Genomic DNA, 25,045 nt, shown 5'->3' with positions numbered 1-25,045 from the left:
TTTTTTTACCATAGTTATAAAAGTCTAGTACTATTTAGAATTCATGAGATGAGAAATGTTGGCATATTTTTGATGGAATACACATATAAATGAACCATTGGCTTTTGAAGATCCAAGGAAACTGTTTGCATTAACCAACTTAGAGAGCTTGTGAGCAGTTTTATTGAAGAGTGGTAATTCCCAGAAGCCTATTGCATTTGCTGATAGAAGACTCAGTAATAGTGAGACTCATTGTTCTATCCAGAAATTGGAGTTTTGGAATCTGAAGTGGACTAGTGATATGTCTCAAGATTATGTAGACAGAGCTAAGATATAAATATACATAGATAACAATCTACTGATTCAGTCTGAAAGGTTCTAAGTTGTATTACATTAACTTGAAATGAGCAGTACTTGCATTATCAGTTTAATGTTTATTATATTCCAGGTAAGACCAGTTTGGATGCAGATATCTTAGCTTGTAAACTCTGTGAATGGGAAACCTTGATAATTTCCCATGGAAAGAATGAAGGTAGTTTGTGAAATGCAAGAAGCATGACAGTTCACAGAGGGGAACATGGGCAAGGAACTGGAAATTTCTGTCAAAAAAGGTACTATTATAGGGTATTCATGTTATAGTTTTGAACTAATAATATTCCTTGATTCAATAAATAATTATTGGGGAGCATAGCTGAAGGGTCAGGAACTATAAAGAGTGATGCGTGTTAAGGAAAAGAGATATGACCACTGGGAACACAATTTCAGCTTCCCAAAGGATGCCCTGATTTTTGGAGTAGTGGCAGAAGTTAGAAGTTGAAATAATTGATTAGCCATCAAGTACAAGAAGGAAGTTCTTCACTAGGAAATTTACCTAGGACCTATTAGTTCATGATCAAGAAAGTATTCTATGATGATTTTGTACATGTAGGGTAAGAGCAGATGCTAGAGCTGTTGCAAAACAAATTCTGTTGGCTCCAAATAGCAAAGAATGTATGTAAAATAACTAAGAATTGTGTTAGGTATATTTGCAGGAAAGTGTACCCTACCTAGTCTTCTTTTTTTTAAAATAACATTATTTTATTTGGTCATTTCCGAGCATTATTCATTGGAGACAAAGATCATTCCCCCCTCCCCCCCCATCCCATAGCCAACGCGTGATTCCACTGAGTATCACAAGTGTTCTTGATTCAAACCCATTTCCATGTTGTTGGTATTTGCATTAGAGTGTTCATTTGGAGTCTCTTCTCAGTCATATTCCCTCAACCCCTGTAGTCAAGCATTTGCTTTTCCTTGGTGTTTTTACTCCCACAGTTTGCCTTCTGCTTGTGGATAGTGTTTTTCCTCCTAGATCCCTGCAGATTGTTCAGGGACATTGCATTGCCACTAATGGAGAATTCCATTATGTTTGATTGTACCACAGTGTATCAGTCTCTGTGTACAATGTTTTCCTGGTTCTGCTCCTTTTGCTCTGCATCACTTCCTGGAGGTTGTTCCAGTCTCCGTGGAATTCCTCCACTTTATTATTCCTTTTAGCACAATAGTATTCCATCACCAACATATACCACAATTTGCTCAGCCATTCCCCAATTGATGGGCATCCCCTCGTTTTCCAGTTTTTGGCCACCACAAAGAGTGCAGCTATGAATATTCTTGTACAAGTCTTTTTGTCCTTTATCTCTTTGGGGTACAAACCCAGCAATGCTATGGCTGGATCGAAGGGCAGACAGTCTTTTTTTATTGCCCTTTGGGCATAGTTCCAAATTGCCCTCCAGAATGGTTGGATCAATTCACAACCCCACCAGCAGTGGATTAGTGTCCCTACTTTGCCACACCCCCTCCAGCATTCATTATTTTCCTTTGCTGTTATGTTAGCCAATCTGCTAGGTGTGAGGTGATACCTCAGAGTTGTTTTAATTTGCATCTCTTTGATTATAAGAGATTGAGAACATTTTCTCATGTGCCTATTAATAGTTTTGATTTATCTATCTGAAAACTGCCTATTCATGTCCCTTGCCCATTTATCAATTGGAGAATGGCTTGATTTTTTGTACAATTGATTTAGCTCATTGTAAATTTGAGTAATTAAACCTTTGTCTGAGGTCCTACCTAATTTTCTTAATCTTATGTGGAAAATATAAGTAGCAGGCTAACATGACTAGAAAGGAAAATGATAAATGTTGGAGGAGATTTGGGAAAATTAGGACCCTAATACATTATTGGTGGCACTGTGAAGTAGTATGACCATTCTGGAGAACAATATGGAACCAGGTTCAAAGGGCTTTGACCCTTCAGTACCACTACCAGGTTTATATTCCAAAGAGATCAGAGATAAGGGAAAAGGATCTACCTGTATAAAAATATTTTTAGCAGCTCTTTTTATAGTGGCAAAGAATTGGAAACTGAGGGGCTGTCTATCACTTGGACAAGTAGATGAACAAGTTGTGGTATGTAGTTGTAATGGAATAATATTGCATCATAAGAAATGACAAGTAGGATGAAATCAGAAAAACCTAGAAAGATGTATATGAACTGATGCAAAGTCAAGTGAGCAGGAGAACCATACATATAGCAAAAATGGATTATATAATGAAGGACTAAAATATTATCAGCAAAGCAAGTTCCCAAGATAGCGGCAAGGGACCCATGATGAAAAATGCCATCTATAGCAAGGGTTTATGGGGTGTTCAGGGAGGAGTAATATATTTGGTATGGAGGGCTTGTCGTGCCCTTCTAGGGCAGCTCTCCAGCCTCTGACCCTCACCTGACACCCAGCTCTCACTTGTGGCTCCTAGTAGCTGCTAGCATGCGGCAGCGGCCACACCCTGGGCAACGGCTTCCACAGGCGGGCTAAACCTTGTGAGGGTAGCCATTGGGTTGTTGTCGACCCCTGGTGAACCAGGGCTTTGCTCACCCAGCATGTGAAGACTGCTTCGGCGGAACGGGAGGAAGAAACCAACAAGAAGGTTCAATGGCTGAGATGGCGATACAGCAAAGCCCTGTGGAGTGCTTAGGGCGTGTTGGAGCACAAAGGACAACAGGGCCATCCAATGCAGCTGAGGAAGTCTCCAGATGTAACGACTTTTCGTGCCACTGGACCCAGGCTTCCAACGCCGAGAGAGTGGGACTGTCTCTGTGCATCGAATTTTCCACTTAAATCTTCATGCACAAGTGTCTTTGTGCACAAAAATGCACAAAGACAATTGTCAGCCTCGGTTAGTGAGAGACTACTACCACAGCCAAAGAAGGAACTTTTGGGTTTGATTGCAGATCGAAGCATGGCATCTACCATTTATTTCCTTCATAAGTGTTTTATTGTATGTGATAAGTGTCTTCTGTCACAATATGAGCAATTTGGAAATATGTCTTGCGTCAAAGCACTGATTTAACCAATATTAATGACTATTTACTACCTGGGATGAGGGAAAAGCGAGGGAGGTAGGAAATATTAATTCTGAAATATTAGAAAACAATTGTCAAAAATTGTTTCTACATGTAACTGAAAAAATAATGTGTAAATATTTTAAAAAGAAAAAGGACAAAAAAAAAGAAAATATAAGTAGGAAAAGAGAAAGACTGTAAGCAATATCCTTGTGATGTCTATTCACATAGTGTGCATAGGCACAACCAACCAAGAACCGAAAGACTTATACAGTATTGTTATGGGGAAAGGTTTTCTCTTTATGTGAATTTGTGACAGTATACATTCTAACTAGAGGGAATTACTCATGGAGGAACTTGACTAGGTAAGAATCAAAAGAGCATATATTTAAAACTAGATGGGATCTTAGAATCCACGTAGTTCAAGTCCCTCATTTTACCATTGAGGAAACCGATGCCTAGAAAGGTTAAATGACTTGTTCAAGACCACTTCCCTTAGTGACTTGAACCCAAGTCCTTTGACTTCAAATGTAGCATTTTTTTCACTACTTCAAAATGCATTATTTTACTCACCTGCTTCTAACATTAGCATATGTAGATCTATACGATATCCTTAAATTCATAACTTGGATTTTTTAATTACATACCATTGGATATGTGGGAGAAGAATCAGAGGCATGTATGAGATGACATTTTCCATAATGCTCTTGTCTTCAAGGATAAGCCTGACTAGGCAAGGGTAAGATTGAATTTCTCATTGTCTCATGTGGACTAGTTTTGAGTTAGAAAGATCAGAGCATTATGGCTACATGACATGGGGATTGACAGAGAAATAGGTAGAGATATATAGAATGAAAATGCTTAGTAACCAAAGGTTTGGGGAATTTCCTTAGACAGAGGGAGGAGATGCACTAAAATAGCATAATACTGTCAAAAAGTTTTATTCTAAGTAATGCTAAAGCTGTTAGCACTGAAGAGAAGGGAGGTACTTTGCTTAGAGGTTTTCTCCTTTTAGGATAAGTGTTAGAATAGTTTGCCTCAGTTACTCTGGAAAATGGAGATGAGATTGGTTACAGCTGATACTTGATGTTGAAGTTTATAAACTATTCTTTCTGAGATCACAATTCACTGGATTGTTTTTCTTTTAGGCTTCCGATTTTTAGGGCTGCCTCCTGCTGTTTTTAATAGGGTTTGTTTGAGGGCAGAGGGAGGCTTATTTCTAACTATTTTGTAAGTCCCTTGAAGTTTGAGACTGTTTAATGTTTTATCTGAGAATAAAATACTTGTAGAATGAATGAATACATGAAAAAAGACAGATACCAAGGAAAGCTAGTTATGTGAATTACGCTCCTAACCTCTGAAAGTTGATGTTAGTGTAGTCATACCTTTTAAAATTTTCTGAGTTAGTTGGATAGGATCAGTCTATATGGGCCATGGTTTTGCCTTAGAACTACTATTCTTTTGTTTTATTACTAAGTAACTAGAAATCTGGGGATATTTAATTTCCAAACAAATATTTTTCCAAAAGATTAGTTATAGATGATGCCTCTGAAAATTTTTTTCTAAATTTATTGTAAGGAGCAGAATGTAACGGGTTGGACTCTATTATTTGAGAATGGTCACCAGGAATTTAATCAATTTCAAATTATTTTTTAGCAATTTATTTATACAATAGAGAAAGAGTGAAAGTAAGAAAAAATCAGAGGATAGGGTAAGATATCTAACCTAACATACTAAATATTTTGCTCAGACCCCTGACCCAACCCAGGCAGGCCTTGAGCTGAAGCCCTGGGGATGCACAAAGCCTTTCTCAAGAGGGGAGGCCTCTCCTTAGCCTAGTCCCTTCAGAAAATCCAGGGAAAAATCCAAGAGCCATCCGAGGTCTCAAGCTGGAGCTCCTTCAAGATCAAGTTCAAAGCAAAAGACGTCTTCACTGGAAGTTCTTGGAATTTTTAAGGACCATCCCTTTTTGTCACTTCCTGTGACTTCCTTCCATTTTACATGGATCAATTTACAGCTAATGCTTTGTTTAGGACTGCCTAGGGGGCAGCCAGTGGATTCTGATTCATCACCTACTATCATACACATGGGTCACAGACCTCCCCCACTTAAGCATAAGTGGGATGTATACACTTCTGGTGATTAAATCTAAAAATGGGCAGGGGAGAGTTAATTCCATCTTCACAATCCCCTCCATGATAATTTGGGGAGACTAGTCTCCCCAATTGATCATTTGACATAATCATCTTGTACCCCTAAAAATTTTCTAACTATAGGTGTATAAAATAACCTTCTAAATAGTAGTAGTCTCTCGGTAACCGAGGATGACGATTGTCTTTGCGCGTTTTCATCTATGATAGATGAGTGTGCACAAAGACACTTGTGTGTGAAGGAGATTTAAGTGGAACAGTCGATACACAGAGACAGTCCCACTCTCTCGGCGTTGGAAGCCCGGGTCCAGTGGCGCAAAAAGTCATTATACCTGGAGACTTCCTCAGCTGCATTGGATGGCCCTGTTGTCTTTTGTGCTCCAACCCGCCCTAAGCACTCCACAGTGCTTTGCTGTGTCGCCATCTCAGCCATTGAACCTTCTTGTTGGTTTCTTCCGTCTGTTCGGCCAAAGCAGTCTTCACATGCTGGGTGAGCAAAGCCCTGGTTCACCAGGGGTCGACAACCTAATGGCTACTCTTACGAGGTTTAGCCAGTCTGTCGAAGCCATTGCTCGGGGTGTGGCCACTGCCGCATGCTAGCAGCTACTGGGAGCCACAAGTGAGAGCTGGGTGTCAGGTGGGGGTCAGAGGCTGGAGAGCTGCCCTAGGAGGGCACAACAAGCCCTCCATACCAGAGATACTACCCCTCCCTGAATACCCCATACACTCAACCTTCTAAGAGGAAACTACAATAGTTTAGAGATAAGAGGGAAATAGAAGCTAGAGAAAGCAAAAGTAAAACCAATGTTTGTTGACTAAAAGCAAGTTTGGGGGCAGTCCCCTTTGGCATAAGAATGTACATTCAAAATAAATGTTGAATCCTACTTCAGTTCAATCAATTGCACCCAAAAGTTCATTCTGGATCTTGATATTGTGTAAGTTTCTACAGGCATCTTTCTCCAAACAGTTCATTCTCTGGATTCAAGGAGTTAGCAAGCTTCTTTCCCTGAAAATTTTCTGGAACAAAATTTTAAATCTTGGATTTTTATGAAAATACAATACATTAGGCAAGGGGATTAAGTGACTTTCCCAGGGTCACATAGCTAGGAATCACCTGTTATGAACCCAGGACCTCCTGTTTCTGGACCTGACTCTGGATCTATAGCTGCCCTGAATGCTCTTTTCAAGTATTTGAAGGGAAATTATTTAGAAATATAATTTGAATTATACTGTTTTGTCCAAGAGACTAGAACTTGGAATAGTGGATAGAAGTCACAGATATATTTAGACTTGATGAAAAAGAAACCTTCCTAATAGAGGTGTCTAAGAAGTAGGGTGCCTGTCTTGGAAGTAGTGACATCAAGTTGACATTATGTGATGTGTGAGAGCCCTGGAGTGAGGAATATTGGAGTTCAGATCCTATCTCAGATCTTAGCTATGTGAACCGTACCATATTCCCAAGGTTTGTTTTCCTCATTTATAAAATGGTAACAATAGTTGCACCTAATTTACAGGATTTATGTAGAGGATCAAGTGAGAGAATTAATACTTTTTTAAATTTTGCAAAAGCACTTTAATAATTATTATCAAATAGTAACTACCATTTATATAGCACTCATTTTTAAAAGATTGTATTTTACTAATTATGTGTAATAATAATTTTCCACATTAGTTTTCTGAAGTTATAAGATTCAAATCATTTCCCTTCCTCCCTTCCTTTCCCCAGAGAATAAATATAATGTTACTTTATAAATTTTATTTGTATATTTAAATGTTGCTCTCATTATCATTGGAGTTCTTTTTTTATTCATTTAAAAATGATTTAAGCTTTCATATTTGGAGGTCTTTTTAAAAAGGAATCTGAAGGACTTTTTTTATAGAGCCATTTTATTATGAGATTGAGAAACTTGCTGAAATTTTTCCCAATTAACTGTTTCCCTTCTAACCTTAGCTGCATTGTATTTGTTTGTTCAAAATCATTTTGGTTTTATATAACCAAAATTATTTACTTTTCGATATAGGATAGATGGTATTCTTGTAAGGTATGTGTTAAACTAAATACCCTCTGAGGTATTTTTTTTTTGTTAAATTATTTTTTTTTCTGATGAATGAAATTTTACCCTTTCCTACTTTCTCCCTGCTTAATTTATTAATCTTCATCTCAGACTTGGGTCATCTCAACTCAAACATTCTAATTTCCTTATTTCTGCCAATGAGACCATTATTTCTCCACTCTTCTGTAGTTGAAATCTTTATGACTTTATTCTCATTTCTCCTATCCAATCACTTACCAGGTTGTAGTAATTCTAGTTCCTGAGTATCTCTAGCAATAGTTATGTTCTCTCTGTGATCATTGGACTTTGCCTGAATTTTCATTTTCTTTTAAAAATGAAGTATGGTGGCAGTTAGGTGGCTCAGTGGAGACAGGAGGTCTTGGGTTCCAGTATGGACTCAGACATTTCCTAACTGTGTGATCATGAGCAAGTCACTTAATCCCAATTGCTTAGCTCTTACTGCTCTTCTGCTTTGAATCCAGTTTCCAAGATAGAAGGTAAAGTTTTTAAAAAAAGAATAATTTTTTTCTTCCCCTTTAAATTATCAAAATTCCCCCCCCCCTTCTGCCTTCCTTTTTGTTGTTCTACTTTTTCTGGCTCTTTGTGGCCCCTTTTGGGGTTTTCTCAGCAAAGATACTTGAATAGTTTTACCTTCTCCAGCTCATTTTACAGCTGAGAAAGCTTAGGCAAACAGGATTAAATGACTAGGCCAGGGTCACATAGCTAGGAAGTATATGAGGCTAGATTTGAATTCAGAAAGATGAAACTTCCTGACTCCAAGCCTGGCACTCTATCCACTGTACCACCTAGCTACCTTCCTTTATCTTGCTAGAAAAAGAAGAAAAACACAGCTTTTAAAATAAATAATCACAATATCAAAACAAATGCTAACTACTAGGTTCATTGTTTCTATATATTGTGTAGCCCATAATACTGATGAACCTTTCAATTTTTTGACCAAGATCAAATTTGTAGTATAGTTTATATCTGGTACTGCTGGACCCTTTCCTTTTCCGTTTTTTTTTCATTATTTACCTTTAGATAATTGACTTTTTATTCCTCCAGATCAATTTTTATAAAATAATTCTTAGTTTGATTGCTATAGCACTGAATAAGGAAATTAATTTAGTTAGTAGTATAATTTTTATTATATTGGCTAGGTCTACACATGAACAATTAATATTTTTCTAGATGTCAAAAGAGGGAAAAGACAGGTATGATCTTTTGCAGAAGTCAGATGCATGGCTTTGCAAACCAAGGTTGGCTCATGCATGGAACTAAGCAGGAGAGATTCTACAGAGCGTTAGGAATGGATATAAGGAAACTCACAGAGAGAGTTGGGGAGTCTCTTTTAGAGTTGGGAGAGAGCAGCACTTCCTACCATGGGTTACTGGACTTTCTGGGGGGAAGCCATTTGCCTTGATCTTGTGATTCTTCAATCAGTCATCCTGTCTCTGAGATAGAGATCCTATCCACCCAGATTTCTTCTGATCCCATCATCCTAGTTCCTGTGTTCCAGTATCCTAAAAGATTTCATCTTTACTGAGAAGCCAACTAGAGCCCAGAGATCTGTCTGTCTGGAAGTGAAACTGTAGCCATATTTGGCTGCATCCACTAGGGTGACTTTGATATCACCTTCAACTTATCTATTTCATCTGAACTATAAACTTGTCCACTAATAATATTTGGGGGGCCAGTAGTCAGGAAGCTAGATAGGGTTTTGTTTTAGGCAGGCAGTATAGAATAAGCAGCAACAAGAACAGAAGACAGATCCATGAGGATCCCACAGATTGGAGGGAGGAAAAATAGAGAAATTAGTATTTTAGGGAATCCTATCCCTGGCCCTCCTTCCTTTCCCTGTGTTGAAATATTCAATAAATCCATATACCTTTTTATAAAAAATCAACAGCAGTCAGATTGTGGTTTACCAGTCAATCAGGTGGTGAGGCCTACCAGACTGGCCCACAGAGCAGAGTACTTTACCAGACTACCATCAGTCTAGGACAAGTAATTAACTTATTTCAGTGTTCACGTCAAGATGGGCGAAATGGCTCCTAATAATTGCTTTAGTTTCTTCTTCATTGGTGGTGAGTTCACCCTTTTCATTTTTGTTAGTGGTTATTTGGTTCTCTAGGTTCTGTTGTATCTAGCTGATCTTAAGAGAATAAAAAGAGATCAGAATAAGAATTCCCTAGAGGGGAGTGGAAAGGAAAGGAAAGTTAGGTTCACAATCACTATCACAATTATCTGACCTAGTTAAAGGAAAAGGGGCTACGTGGTTCAGTAGATTGAGAACCAGGCTTAGAGAAGGGAGGTCCTAGGTTCAAATATGACCTGAGACACTTCTCAGCTGTGTGACCCTGGGCAAGTCACTTGACCCCATTGCCTAGTCCTTACTACCCTTCTGACAGAAGATAAGGGTTTAAAAAAATAAAAAATAAAAATAAAGGAAAAAAGAATGTACATTCACACACAGTTGGATACAGAAATACCTTTCACTTAACAGAGAAATAGAAGGGAAATGAAAGAAAGATATAGGGAGAATTGGAAAGAGAGTAGATTAAAAGAGGATTCAGTGCTAAGCAAAACAGACTCTAAACTAACAACATAAAGCTATGTAGATCTCTTGAAGTGGGAAAGAGTAGGATCCTGAGGAGGTGACCATAAAATGAGGAATGTATAGGTGAATTACGGTATGTTAATGTGATGGAATACTCTTTATTTTGTAGGAAATTATAAACAAGATAGTTTCAGAGAAAGTTGGGAAGACTTGTAAGAATGATGTAGAATGGAATTAACAGAACTAGGAAGCCAATTTATACAACAATTGGCAAAAACAAATTGCTTAATAAGAATTAGGAATACATATCAAGATAATGACCTACCATAATTCCAGAGGACTAATAATGAAACATGCTACCCAACTCCTGATAGAAAGTTGAAGGATTCAGCCAAATAGAAGGGGGAAATTTTGGGGGGGGAAGGGGAGGCATGGCTAATGTGGAGATTTGTTTCTTTTATACATGTTTATAATGAGTTTTGGTTTTCTTCAGTTTTCAACAGAGAAGAATAAGTGCAGGGAGTAGATTTTTAGGTGAAAAGGAAAAAAGATATTAAAAAATACATGTGTGTGTTTGTGTGATTTAAAAAATTATTGGACCACCTACAAGCCATGAACAACAAAACAGATCATAGACATCAGATTTCAAGAACCAAAAGTAGAAAGTGAAAGTATACACAGGTTACTTCCGGAAAGAAACCCCCAAACAAAAACTGCCAGAAATATTATGGTGGTTGTCCTTCATATTCAAAGAGGACCAAAAAGACATTTACTATGGTGATGTCTTTTGACTCATGCATAAATTGGATTTAAGAGAGGCAGGGTTTTGTGAAATCAGCCTCACTCTCTCTTCCAGTCATCAAAGTCTATTGGCAAGACAAAATGCAGAATGAAATGAACAGAACCACTAAGAGCAATTTATACAACAGTTGCCAAAACAAAGGGTGGGTACTGGTAATGGCTTGAGATACAGTGGATGATGTTGGCATCTTTGATGTCTTACCAGGATCTGTGTGCTCCACCTATAGTTTCAGGTCAAGGAAAAAATAGTGGAAGGAGCCGGAAGGAATTCAAGTCCTCAGGAGCCACAGTTAGGATAATACAAGCCTGAGTAGCTCACTTTAAAGAAGTGGAAACCTTAGAATATAATATTACAGAAAAGAAAGAATGTCTACAGTTCCAGCTCTATACCAGTAGTGCATCAGTGTACTTGTTTTCCTATAGATTCTTCTATCATTCATCATTTTCTCTTTTTGTCACCTTTGTTAATCTTAGTATGAGGTAGTACTTCACAGTTTTAAAATTTGATTATCTCTGATTATTAGCAATTTAGGGCACTTTTTTATATGCTGTTGTTAGCTTGGATTTCTAATTTTGAAAACTGTTATATCTTTTGATTATTGATCATTTGGGTAACGGCTTTTTATTTAGCCAAACTCCCTATACATCACGAAAATCATCCTTTTTCAGAAAAATTTGCTGCAGTCACCTCCCCCCTCACCCTCCCCTTTTTAGTCCTCTTCTAATTTCAGCTAATTTTTTTTTTCAATTTGCCTTGATGCCTTACTAAGTTGTATCACACAAAATTTTCCATTTTCCTGTGAACATTTTTATCTCTTGTTTAATCATAATCTCTTCTTTTATCCATAGATTTGAAAAGTAATGTCACCCTTTATTTCTAAATCATACCCATTTGGATTTAGTAAGCACCTACAATGTGCCAGGCATCTAGGCACTATTTTAAGTGCTTAGAAGACTTTAATACTTCTTAATTGTGTTGATTATTTCCCTTTTATCTTGTGTTTAGGTTTGAATCAAGTTGTTTACTTTGCATCTTGTCTCTCCCATTAGACTGAGTTTCTTCAGAGATGGTATTACACTTAGCGCCTAGCAGATGCTTAATAAATGGCTAACTAAAATCCTACTTTCTACAAAGAAGCCTTTCCTTATCCCTTAATGCTAATGCCTTCCCTCTGTTTGTTATCTCTAATTTATTTTATCTATATCTTGTTTGTACATAAATACATTTTTTTTTAAAATTTCCTCATTAAATTGTGAGTTCCTTGAGAGTGAGACTTCTTTGTATCCCTTGGTTTAGTACAATCTGTGAACCTGGCACATGATAGCGCTTAAAAAAGGCTTACTGGATGACTAATAAGTGCTTTTTAACTGATAAAGTTTGGATTTGCTAACATAGTTGTTGAGACTATAGAATCATTACAATACTTTAATGAAATCTTGGAGGATTAAATGGAACATCTTTCCTTATATCATGAAAGAAACCTTTACTAATTTCCTGTCTTTTTTCTTCATAGAACCAGAGTTGATAAACACTCCCTTTGCTACTGAAATATAACTATCTTGATTTCGAGCAGTTTATTTTGTCTAGTAAATGTTAGATTTTCTGAAAAGAAATTATTTATATTATGATAAGCTAACATTGAAGAATTTTTTTAAAATTTGGGGATATATAAACCAATCTGTCCTTTGGTTTTGCTGGTAATACTTGGGCACAATTTGCATTTTTTATCCCACCTTTGTATTTCCTTAATTAAAATGTGTTCTTTTTTTCATTATTATTCATAGAAATGCTTGTTAAATGCCATTGAGCATAGAAATACAACTTTAAGGGTTATAGAGCTCTGAAGGCACCTTAGCAAGTGTCTATACCCTATCCTATATTATAGGATATGTTCTAAAGATTTGATGCCTTAATACGTTGTTGAATCACACTTAATACCATTTGAGTGACTGCTTTTAGAATAGGAACAAAATAATTTTCCATTATAATTTCTATTTTTGTGTGACTTTTTTGATTAGTGATGAAATTTTCAAGTAACACAGATTTAATCTTTTAGAAAAGGGCTGATCATCTAGAGATAATAGATAATATGAATTTGATTTTATTCTTGAGTTGTATTTTATATTTTGATTTTTATTTGTACTTTAATTTTATTTTATACTTGAAATGTACTTAAATTTTGATTTTTTTTTTACCTGATACATAAGTTCTAATGAATTTTGGAAATCTGGCATCTTGGACACTTAACAGTCTTGATCTTAAAATGTGGGCTGATTTGGCATGTAGGCTGTGTATTTTATTTTTATAGCTGTCATTGTTTTCCTGTTAGTCCATCCCTTTATCTAGGAGACCTGAGTATAAGACAACAGATCACAATCCATTTTTTAGTGCAACTGATAATTAGGAATTGTTTGTGTTTTATTTATTGTTGCAGAAAATATCAGTGTGTTATGAGTATTTAAATGGAAAAAAAAAGATGAGAATCTAAGAGTGGAAAGAATGAAGCTTTGGAAGTATTTTTTTAAACCCTTTCCTTCCATCATAGAATCATTACTGTATATTGCTTCCAATACAGAAGAGTGATAAGGCTAGACATTGGGGTTTAAGTGACTTGCCCAGGGTCACACAATTAGGAAGTTGGAAATATTTTTAAGAGCAAGTTCTTTGATGGAATCATTACCTCAAACAAGGGGAAGGAGCCCAAAATAGCTCCCACTTTTGACTGGCTTTAAGTTTTACAAAGTGCTTTTCTCCCAATGACCCTATGTGGCAAGTAGTATAAGTATTATTACCTCCATTTTATAGATGAAGCAACTGAGGCTCAGAGATTTTAAAAATAGTCATAACAGATAGCAGAGTTGCTGTCACTAAAAACACAAATTCCTGACTCTAAACTATGCTCTTAACATTAAATTACGTTGTATAGCCTGACATATTACTGACTCAGTGAAAATGTCTAAATGACTTGGAAGTATTTTCACCTTAAATAAAGTAGCAATAGCCTTTTCTTGGCCCTGACTCAAGGCTTTCTTTTTAATCTCCATCCACAAACTTCCTGTTCACTTTATGCATCTGGAAGAATATGAAAAATGAAAAGAGGAGGACTTGTTTTAGGGAACTTAAGAATGAGAGGAAGAATGTCTACAAAAGACAGTTGCAGTTTATTTTATGGGATCTGGATTGAGTTTGACCTTTTGCAAAAGGCCAAAATTTCTTCTTCTTAGCAAAGGAAGAGATTACGAACCTCTCAGGTATCATTGTTCATCCCTATAGTATCATAGTTCCTTAGTGTTGTTTAGTAGTGAAATGAGAGAAGGAACAGTGTTTATTTAGTTAGAATAAAATTTCTCAAAACAAAGATTTTTCTTCTTGGGTGCCTATTCTGCTCAGCCAGAGTATATTATTTAAAAAAAGTTTTTTTTTTCCTCCCATTAGAAAACCTTTCTGTACTCTTTAAGCCTGGTTTACCTAATAAGAATAAGTGTTTTCTGGCTGAATGGCAAGAGAGCTACCATTTGGTTCCTAAAATACAGAATAAAAATGATTTTTCCTCCCTTTCCCGTAACTGAAATTTTTAGTCTTCTTTTTGTAGCTTAAGGTCAGATCTGCATATTTGTTTAAAGACATCTTTTTTCTTCTTATATAGCTTATCATCCTCCTATTTGATGGTGAAGCCCTAAGGATGAATCAGTGAAATTCCACTGATTGCTGTGGCAACAGACTGCAATGTCCCAGACTCAGGATTACGATTGCCGGAGTCATAATACTGACATACAGGATCCTAGGAGTTCTGGATCAAGCGCCAGGTACGGAGAAGTAAATAATTCAAATCGCGATCTCAATGGGAACATATGGCATTAAGTAAATTATTTTAACAGTCCTATGATTTTAGTATTTTGGGTAGAAATTAATATTGTAATAAAATAGAGAATAGAGCTTTGACAACCTACTTAGAAGTTAGTTTATATTTTTTGCACATAAGCACTTAAAATATTGAGAGGTAGAGTAATTGTTTCTGGGTGCTTTTTTAATTCTGTTTTTAGACTGAAAGGGGTAAAACAAAAAAATTATTGAGGAAACTGAAAGGGGAGCAACTGTGTGGCTCAATAGATTGAAAACTAGGCCTAGAGATGGGAGGGCCTGGGTTCTTATGTGGCCTCAGACACTTCCTAGCTGTGTGACCTTATGTAAGTCACCAAATCCCCTTTTGCCTAGCCATTACTGCTCTTCTGCCTTGGAACCAATACACAGTATTCATTCTAAGATGGAAGGTAAGGATTTAAAAAAAGAAGGAAAAAAGAGTAACTTGAAAGCCAGAATAAGTGAGGGAATAGTAAGAGAATGCTTACTTGTCTTCATTGACTGTAAGACATTCAGTCCAGATAAAGTATTTCAAAAGAATTTGTAGATTTTATAAATTTAAACTTTATTTAGGAATCAAGCCAGAGGACAGAGAAATTTCTAAAAACTTTGAACATCAGTCTCCAGCAAAATTCTAGAACAGATGATTAAACAGATGGTTTTGGAACAGTTAAAAAGGGATAAGATGATCATTAGGAATCTAGATGAGTCAGAAAAAGTAATGCCAGTTCTTTTTTTTTTTAATAAAGTTACTAAACTGATAAATCATGCTAATATAGAACCTCACACTTGGAAGCTACTCCAGCCATCATCTATATCATGGGAGGGGACTTTAATGATCATTAATTCCAACTCCCTCATTTTACAGATTAAGAAATTTGTCTTCAAAGAGGTAAACTTTACAACTTGCCTAGTTAATAGGAAGTGACTGCCTGAGGCAAGATTTGAAATCAGGTCTTTCTGACTCTAAATTTAGCACTATCTACTATGCAACACTGCCTTCAAGCCTAGCTTATATATTCATGACATCTTTCATAAATGGTTTTTCAATCCCTTCTTAAAGAATTGCTCTGATGGGGAAATCCCATTACCTTTATTTGCAGTCAGTTCTACTTTTTTGACAGTTCTAATTGTTTGAGAGGTGGTGGTGGTGTTTTTTCTCATATTGAAATGTTCTGTACCTTTTACCTGGTGTACCTAGATCTACCCCCTGGGGTCAAACAAAACAAATCTAATTCTTCAACATGATTTAAAATACTTAATTCAGCTGTTTTTTTAGAGATAGTGTGATGAATGAGAATATTGGATTTTGAAGTAGAAGGTCTGATTTTGGATCTCTTCTCTGTTTTCTTACCTTTTTGACTTGGGATCTTATATCATTTTTCTGAGCCTTATTTTCTTCATCTGTAAAAATGAAGGTGTCATACTGGATGATCTTTAATCTCCCTTCCTATTCTATATTTTATGATTCTATACTGACCTTAAGTTTTTTCTTCAATTTAAAATATCCTTAATTTCTCTAGCTGACCCTTATATAGAATGGTATTAAGTTCCTTCACTATCTTTTCCCAACATAATTAGCCTACCAATAACTTTTTAAGATAAAATGTTTTCTGACTGGGGCACATGTGTTTTGATTATCACCTCAACTGTTAAGCTTCCTTTTCAGCCACTGCTTCAGTTCCTGTAAAGATGAACAGTTTGGACAGCTTTGTTTATATAGCGTACTTTTGTTTTGTCAAGGAATTCAACAATCTTTCGTATCTGTGGATAAGATAGAGCTAGTTGATCTGGGTTATAGTAGATCCATAAATAGATGGAACTCTAAGGTATATTAAAATTTCAGAATCTCTGAACTGGGAGGGACCTCCAGGGACATCTAAGTCAGTCTGTATTTCAACAAGAGCCCTCTCAAATTAAAAACAAACTGGAAGCTAACACATAGAGAAGTCCATTGACTTGACCAAGATTGCATGACTAGTAAGTGGGAAATCCAGATACAAAATCAATCAAAAAAAATTTCATCTTCCTTCAAGTCCAGTGGATATGGAAAAAATAGAACTAAGATTATCAACATGAAAACCAGATATCTACAAACTTCTGAAAAGAAAATGAGAGACATAAGCATTCCATCAAAAAATATAATGACTTTATTTCAAATGAGAAATAACATCACAGTTGCATTTGAGATGATTAAGGAAAGGAGTAATGTTTAGCTTCAGCCATTGCCCTAAATACAAAAAAGATAATTTATTTTGTTGTAAGATTCTACATGGGTTTCTGGAGTCTCCTAGTTTAATATCCTCATGAAGAAGCCAAAATGATTTGACTCAGTTTACATCGCTTATTAATGGCAGAATTGAGATATAAATTAATATCTCTTGATTTCTAATCAAACACTTTATTACACCATTCTTATGGGTCAATTCGAAATTGTATTTTTTTTTAAACCCTTACCTTCCGTCTTGGAATCAATACTATGTATTGTTTCCAAGGCAGAAGAGTGGTAAGGGCTAGGCAATGGAGGTCAAGTGACTTGCCCAGGGTCACACAGCTGGGAAGTGTCTGAGGCCAGATTTGAACCTAGGACCTCCCATCTCTATACCTGGCTTTCAATCCACTGAGCTACTCAGCTGCCCCCTCAAAACTGTATTAATAAAATTACATGAACTGATGCATAGTGTAGTAAGCAGAATTTAGAGAACAATTTATGTAGTAACAGAAACATTGTAAATGGAAATAATTTGAAAAATTTAATTATCATTTTAGGAGAATTACATCTTTAGGACACTAATGGCAAAGCATGCTTTTTTACCTCTTTGAGGAAACATAATTTTTAAAAGTCTATTACGTTGGGGGCAGCTGGGTGGCTCAGTGGATTGAGAGTCAGGCCTAGAGATGGGAAGTCCTAGGTTCAAATCTGGCCTCAGACACTTCTCAGCTGTGTGACCCTGGGCAAGTCACTTGATCCCCATTGCCTAGCACTTACCACTCTTCTGCCTTGGAGCCAATACACAGTATTGACTCCAAGACGGAAGGTAAGGGTTTAAAAAAAAAGTCTATTAGGATTGAATTTTTAATAACATTAAATGCAAAGGGCAAATTTTGATTCAGTAATTTCAAAAATTGTGCATTTAGAGTAGAGGAGATATGGCTAGATACTAGGAAAAAAATCTAAAGATTTTAGAAGACTAAAAGCACAAACTGAAGTATTAAGAATACTATTAATACATTTTATTTCCCAACCCTGTACTTATCAGTCAGAAGGAGAAAAAATTACCCAAGAACTCACTTTGTAAGGGAGACACCATTTATTTCTAGACATGACAAATACAACACAGATTTGCTTTACTTGACTATAATTTGGTTATAATGGAGAATATTTGGAGGGACAGGCTGGCAGGAACAGTGGTAGGTGATAATAGTGATTGAGGGAAAAAAAGCAAAGAGAAAAAAGAAAAAAAGCAGCAGTGAAACATTTAAAGTATATAGAGAAAAGACCAGAATATGGCTTAGAAGAAAACAAGCTAGACAGTATTGGTGTATTGGCCATGTTAATTTTAATTTAATGTCTATGGTGGATATGTTTGATATTTTTTGGATATTTTGTCCCATTTAAGCTTGAATGTAGTATATCTGAGGTTTCATTTACAAGTCCTATTTTCTGGCCTATTTTATGTATGGAATGTTTGTTTTGTTGGTTTCATAGTTTATTAAAGTCTGGTTTAATAGGATCTAATGAGTGGAATTTAATTTAGTTGTTGTCAAAATGGAGAAAACTTTTTAATGATGTGTAAAAACTTTGCCTTTAACTCTTTTCTGTTTAGAGATTTAAGTCTGCCTGATTGCTTTTGATGAAGGCATAGATAACTTTTCTATCTAGCTTTTTAAAAATATGTTAGATATGCAGGATCAAAAATATTTCAAAGGGCTGTGTTGTATGGATTAACTCTTTGTTACAAACCAGGAGTATCAGTTGGTGAGTCAGTTGGTCAAATCTACAAAATTTGGCCTAGACCAGGGTAGTTGAGAAAGTTATGTAGGTTGACAGTTGAAGTACCTTGCATGATTCCACTTTTTACTTCCCAGCACCTGATTCTTCTCCAGCATCCTGGAACACGGAATTCTGACTTTTGATGGACATAAGGGGAGACTTAAATATTAGATTGTTTAAAGGGCAAAAGCGCATGTGTTAGAGGAAAAATTTTTTTTTCTGTTTCTGTCTTTTGGTTATTGTTATTGATAAGTTGGATACTAACAACACATATCCTAGCATATGTAACCCTTTTATCTATACATTAGGTATCATGTCAGGAGACATGATAAATGCTATTTTTCTTTTTTTCTGGGACTGTTTCATGCATATATCTCTCATGGGATTTTCACCCTATTCCCTCATTGCTGTTACATAATATTAACTTTAAGAACTATTTTTGCTTATGTACCATTACTTTGCTTATGTTTGATTGTGTTATACAAATGTAGATACTTGTTTTTTGGAGTTGGTTACAAGTTAAGGGCAATTGTACAATGGATAATGAAGGATTCAGAAATTAAACAAATGCTAATGTTAGTAAAGGATAAAATTGAAGCAATAAAACAATATATGAAAGAGTAAATGATTCTAAATGTGTTTTGCATGATTTACAAGATAATGTTATTGATAAGGATGTTAATGAAGGAAATGTTAAAAAAAATGTCCAGATTGGGAATGGAGAATACTGAATTTAATAAGACCCAGGCTTCTTTGTTCCCTCTCAGAGATATACTGATTGTTGCCCAGGATGATGTGAAATTAAGACACATAAGTTATTCACTCTTGAGGATTTAGAAACAATCTTACATAGAACTCCTCATTTTTCCGAAGAACCTAATAAAGTAATAAAGGAATTTCAGAGGGCAATTGAGATCTTTGACCTGGGCTACGCTGATTTTTTTCTTACTGATGAAGGAATTACTTACTAAGAGAGAGAGGAACCAATTTATTGAAGAGACCAGAAATAATCCATCTTTGAACACATAGCCTCAAGATTTTGAGGGCATAGATGTGAATTCAGTCCCCGATTATAGAAGGATGAAACAGGCCAGGAGATCAATCATAGAAGTAATGAAAAGGCATTCCAAATGCCCAAATGCTTGCTCAAAATTCAAAAGTATAAGACAGAAATAGGATGAGACACCAACTAATTTCTTAGACAGAATTATAGATGGGCTGAATTAATCTTAGGACTGGATGTGTTGACTGTTGCCCACATCAAAAGACTATTTGTTAAAAATGCCTGTCCCAAAATAAAGCAGTTTTTAAAGAACAATTGCCCAGCCTGGGAAGAGATGGGTTTGGAAGAGTTAAAGAGAAAAACAACTTATTTATGTTTGGATAATGAGAATAGATCATATGAAGATGAAAATGCAGTAATTGAAGATTTGAAAAAGAAATTAAGGGATACTGAAAGTAAAGCTAGAGATAGTGAGATAAAAGCGATAAAAGCAATGGCAGCATTTAGATCTGTGCAACCAAATAATCAGTACAGACCAAGAGAAAAAAGATCAGGAGTTCCAAGTTGTTTCTTATGCAATCGTGTAGGAAATTTTGTGAGAGAATATAGATTCAGAGGAAAATTTTCTAGGCAAATTAATCAGAATAACAAATAAAATAGACAATATAATAATGGATGGAATAATAATAAATTGGAATAACAATTATTAGATGATAAATAATAATAATTGCCAAAATGCTTGTTGTCAGGGAGCTGAAGCATCTGATTTGAACACAGTGCAAGAGTGGGTAAAATCAGGAGTGAGACCTAAGTACAATCAAGTGGTCAGTGTGTACATAAGGGTGATCAGAACAAAGGGGCATGTTCATTATGAAGGTTTACCTGGAGTTCTCAAGTATTTGAGGAATCAAGGGAAAATGGATTGGAAATAAATGGAATTGAATTTAATGGAGATAAGATTAATGAATTTATATATAATGTGATTAAAGCAAAGGATAATGTAATTAGTGTTTGTAATTATGAAGAAAAAGAAAATTTTAATGTAAAATTAGTTGGAAATTCTGATTGTGAAATAATGGAAAATAGTGAAGAATGCAAATCCGATAAAGATTATGTGATTGTAAATGAGAACAATGATACCAACGTAGAGATTATAAAGGCCAATGAAAATAGTGGAAAAGCTGATGATGGTGTTAAAGATGTGAAATTCTGGAAATATCATGCAATTCAAGCAGATGTAAATTTGGATGAACAGGAAATGACTGAACTTTGTATTGATGTTACTGTGCTAGTACCAGTGTTGGAAACATTTCAACCACCAAATAGTACAGCACCATATGTGTCTGTAACTATTGGAGACCAGATTTATGACCTTCTGGTTAATACTGGAGCCAGTAAATCAGTTTTGCAAAGTCTTCCTAAGAATTGTAGAACTGTTGGTACAATGGAAGTAATAGGTGCTACTGTTAAAAAGCAGAGGGTATCAAAATTACAACCAAAAATGTTTATCTTAGGTCCATTATCTATGGGGCATGCTTTTCTTTGTATGCCAGACTGACCAATGAATCTTTTAGGGAAAGATTTACTATGTAAACTAAGGGCCACAATCCAATGTACTGATACTGGTGATATCTCATTACATCTACCAGAAGAATCTCTGAAAGCTATTCAGTCAGTACAGAAGGTGACTTTGATTCAGTTTATCCAGTATTTGAGGATATCCCTAAAGATCCTTGGTCAAAGTCTTCCACAGATATAGGTGTATTGAAATCAGCTACTCTAGTCAAGATGAGGACTAAGGAAGGACCAGCTCCTTGTGTACCTCATTATCCCTTGACTAAAGAAGCAATTGAGGGTGTAAGACCAATCATTGACTCCCTAATCCAACAAGGGATCATAATACCTTGCTTCTCAGAATTTAATACTCCTATTCTTCCAATCAAAAAGGCAAAGTTAGATCAAAATGGCAAAACAGTATATATCATTTTATACAGGATTTAAGAGCAGTCAGTGATTATGTAATCAAGACTCATCCTGTTGTACCAAGTCCAGCTTTTATAATTTCTTCCATTCCAAGTCAGGCAAGATATTTCACTGTGGTAGATTTATGCTCAGCTTTTTTCTCAATTCCAATTCATGAGGATTCTCAAAAGATCTTTGGTTTTATCTTGGGGAAAAAAACCTCATTGGACATGGACTTTTTTGCCCCAGGGGTATACTGACTCACCAAGCCAATTTTCACAAATTCTACATAGAGATCTAAAAACTATAACATTCAAAGAAAGTAAATTGGTACATTTTGTGGATGATATTCTTCTTGTATCCCCAAATGCAAGGGTGTGTCTGAGAGATAGAAAGATTCTTTTAATTGAATTATATAAGCATGAGCATAAAATCTCCAAGGCAAAATTATGATGGGTTTTGCTGAGAGTGCAATATTTAGGTTTTGTGTTATCAGAGGGTTTGAGAAGTATCACACAGAAAAGAATAGCAGATATCCAGAAACTGAGTGCTCCGAAGACAAAAAAGGAAATCAGAACTGTTCTTGGAACAACTAGATTCTGTAGACAATGAATACCTGGATATAGTGAACTAACAAAATATCTTACAGATTTAACCAGGAATACCAAACCTAAACCTCTGAAACTAATGCCTGAACATCTGTAAGTCTTAAGTAAGCTTAAAGAAGCCATTTTATCTGCTCCTGTTTTTGGTATCCCAAACTATACAAAACCATTCCAACTATTTAATGAGACTAAAGGTATTGCTTCTGGGGTATTGACAGACTTTAGGACAAAATTATCATCCAATTGGATATTATAGTTGTCAGCTTGATCCAGTAGTTGCTGGTACAGTTCCTTGTCTAATGGGTGTAGCAGCTGCAGCTGTGTTAGTCCAGAAGTCAGCAGACTTATTTTTGGGATATCCATTGACTGTATATTGTTCATAGCATATAGAAGCACTAAAGAGGAAATTTTGTACTCAAGCTTATATTCACTGATGGTTCTTCATATTTGGGTGATAGAATTCGATGTACTAATGCAGTGGTCAAAGAATTTGTGACACTGTGGTATGGCACATTACCTAGTAACCCTAGTGCTCAAGGAGCAGAGTTGGTGGCATTGAAGCAAGCCTTTCTTCTAGCTGATGGTAAAAGTGGTAATATTTTTACAGACTCTCATTATGCATTTTCGGTATGTCATTCTACATGAAAAATTCGGAAACAACAAGTTTTTATTACTGCATCGGGGAATCCAATTGCACGTGCAGAAATAATAACTGAGTTGTTGGATGCCTTCCAAAAACCTAAACAGCTAGTGCTGATCCATTGTAGAAGTCATGATTGTGGCAGAGATTCAGTTTCTAAAAGAAATTATAGAGCTGATATAACTGCTAAGTTTGCAGCCCAGAATGCGCCAGTGTATGTAATGAATTTGTCAACTCTTGAGTCTGATGATTTAGAAAGAGCTCATGTAGACTCAGAAATTAAAAAGTGGAAGGAGAAATTCAGAGCATGGAAAGAACATGGAATATAGGTTGCAGACACTGGAAAACCACTGTTACCAAAAGATTTGTATACCTATTCGTGTCAAACCATTCACACAAAAGGTCATTTTGATACTCAAGCTGTAGTAGATTCTGTAAAGAAGCAATGGGTAGTACCAGGAATAAGTACTGTTGCAAATAAGATCTGTACTAGTTGTTCTGTTTGCCAAAAATTCAATAAAGGTTCATTCAGAAAGAAGGATTTGGATGGTAGGCCTTTGGTATATTGTGCAAAATAGATTACATAAGCATGCCAAAAGCTGGAAGATATAAGTTTTGTATTGTAATTGTAGATAGATTAACAAAATGACCTGAAGCTTTTCCATCTAATACTAATACAGCTAACTTTGTGGTGAAAGTGTTACTTAAGGAAATTGTTCCTAGGTTTGGTGTACCAATTACCTTAGATTCTAATAAAGGATCTCATTTTACACAAGATATCCTGAAAAGAGTGTTTAAGAATCTAGGAATAACACCTATATATCATGTTCCTCATGTAAAGGATAATTTTAGTGTTTTGACTTAAAATATAAATAAGTGGTTGCCATGGGAAATTCCCAAATATGAAAAATACTCAAGTCAGCTGGGCATTTATGGAGATTTTAATTAATATAATTGAAGGAATTAAGGGAAGGAGAGAGAGAGAGCGACACAGAGAGAGCGACACACAGAGAGAGAGAGAGAGAGAGAGAGAGAGAGAGAGAGAGAGAGAGAGAGAGAGAGAGAGAGAGAGAGAGAGAGAATTGATTTAAACTGCTCTGGCTCCAGCTGAGCCAAGTAGTAGTTAAAGGCCTAGGCCAAAGTGGCCTCCCTGAGCCTAAGGGAGAGGGAGTCAGTCTTATCACTCACCACAAGACCATCTCCATGCAAGCTCCAGTCCTCCACTGAATCTCCTGAACTGAGTTCAGAATCTAACTCAATTCAGCTCTGAACTTTTCTCTGAACTGTTCCATAGCCTTCTTTTAAAGAGAATTTTCTCTTATGTCACCTCCCCTAAATTTTCACATCTACCAATCACAGTAGACACTTTTTTCCAGGACTGCCCATTCTTAGTTTTAACCTTCTTTGGTTCTCACCTTTTCTGGTCAGATTATATCTTCTGGGAATTTCACACCTCTTTGTTAAGCTTGCCTTTTGTAAGTTACTTGACCTTTTTGTGATTAACCTTTACAGGTACTTAACACCTTTTTGTATTAGATCTAAAAATAGACCTAGCTTAAGGTTCTAGCTTTACTATAAGGTATGAGGTAAGTACCTTCATTTGCTCAATCAGGAGTTTACAACTTTTATCTTCCCCTAAAGCATGTCTAATTAGGGTGGAGTAATTTTAAAAGTTCCCAATACATTCCTGATTCTTGTTAGACCAAGTATCTCCATTGTTACAATAAAGGAATAGCTAAACCAAATCTTCTAAAGTACAGTCTTGAGTAGTTTTTAAGATTCACACTTATCATCCACAAAGTTGAGGTCAAGTGGAGTGTGTGAATAGGGAACTCAAGCTTATGATGGAAAAAATGTGTGCTGAAACTCATCTAAAATGTCTAGACATTCTTCCCATACCTTTCTTTTACCTACGTACAAGACAAAGAGCAGACTTACATATATCATCTTATGAAATGCTCTTTGGACATGCTCCATTCCAGACAAAAACTTGTAAGACTGTTTATTCATCTCTCCCAGGAGGAGATTGTGAACTTGCTTCATATTTAAATGCATTA

The 25,045-nt window shown here is 35.9% G+C and overlaps 1 protein-coding gene across 5 annotated transcripts in view; it reads left to right on the top strand.

Annotated features, from left to right (window-relative positions):
• Positions 1–25,045, top strand: part of ARHGAP39 (Rho GTPase activating protein 39) — a 426,284-nt gene that overhangs the window by 101,760 nt on the left and 299,479 nt on the right. For all 5 annotated transcript variants that reach the window (XM_056822907.1, XM_056822906.1, XM_056822904.1 and 2 more), the window contains exon 2: positions 14,570–14,729. In XM_056822907.1, the coding sequence (XP_056678885.1) occupies positions 14,650–14,729 (80 nt within the window). In that variant the 5' untranslated portion in view covers positions 14,570–14,649. The remainder of the gene's footprint in view (positions 1–14,569; positions 14,730–25,045) is intronic.

This window comes from Monodelphis domestica, chromosome 3, assembly GCF_027887165.1.
Source record: "Monodelphis domestica isolate mMonDom1 chromosome 3, mMonDom1.pri, whole genome shotgun sequence".
Classification (NCBI taxonomy): domain Eukaryota; kingdom Metazoa; phylum Chordata; class Mammalia; order Didelphimorphia; family Didelphidae; genus Monodelphis; species Monodelphis domestica.
Note: the sequence above shows the minus strand (reverse complement) of the source record. Positions and strands in the feature narration are given on the sequence as shown.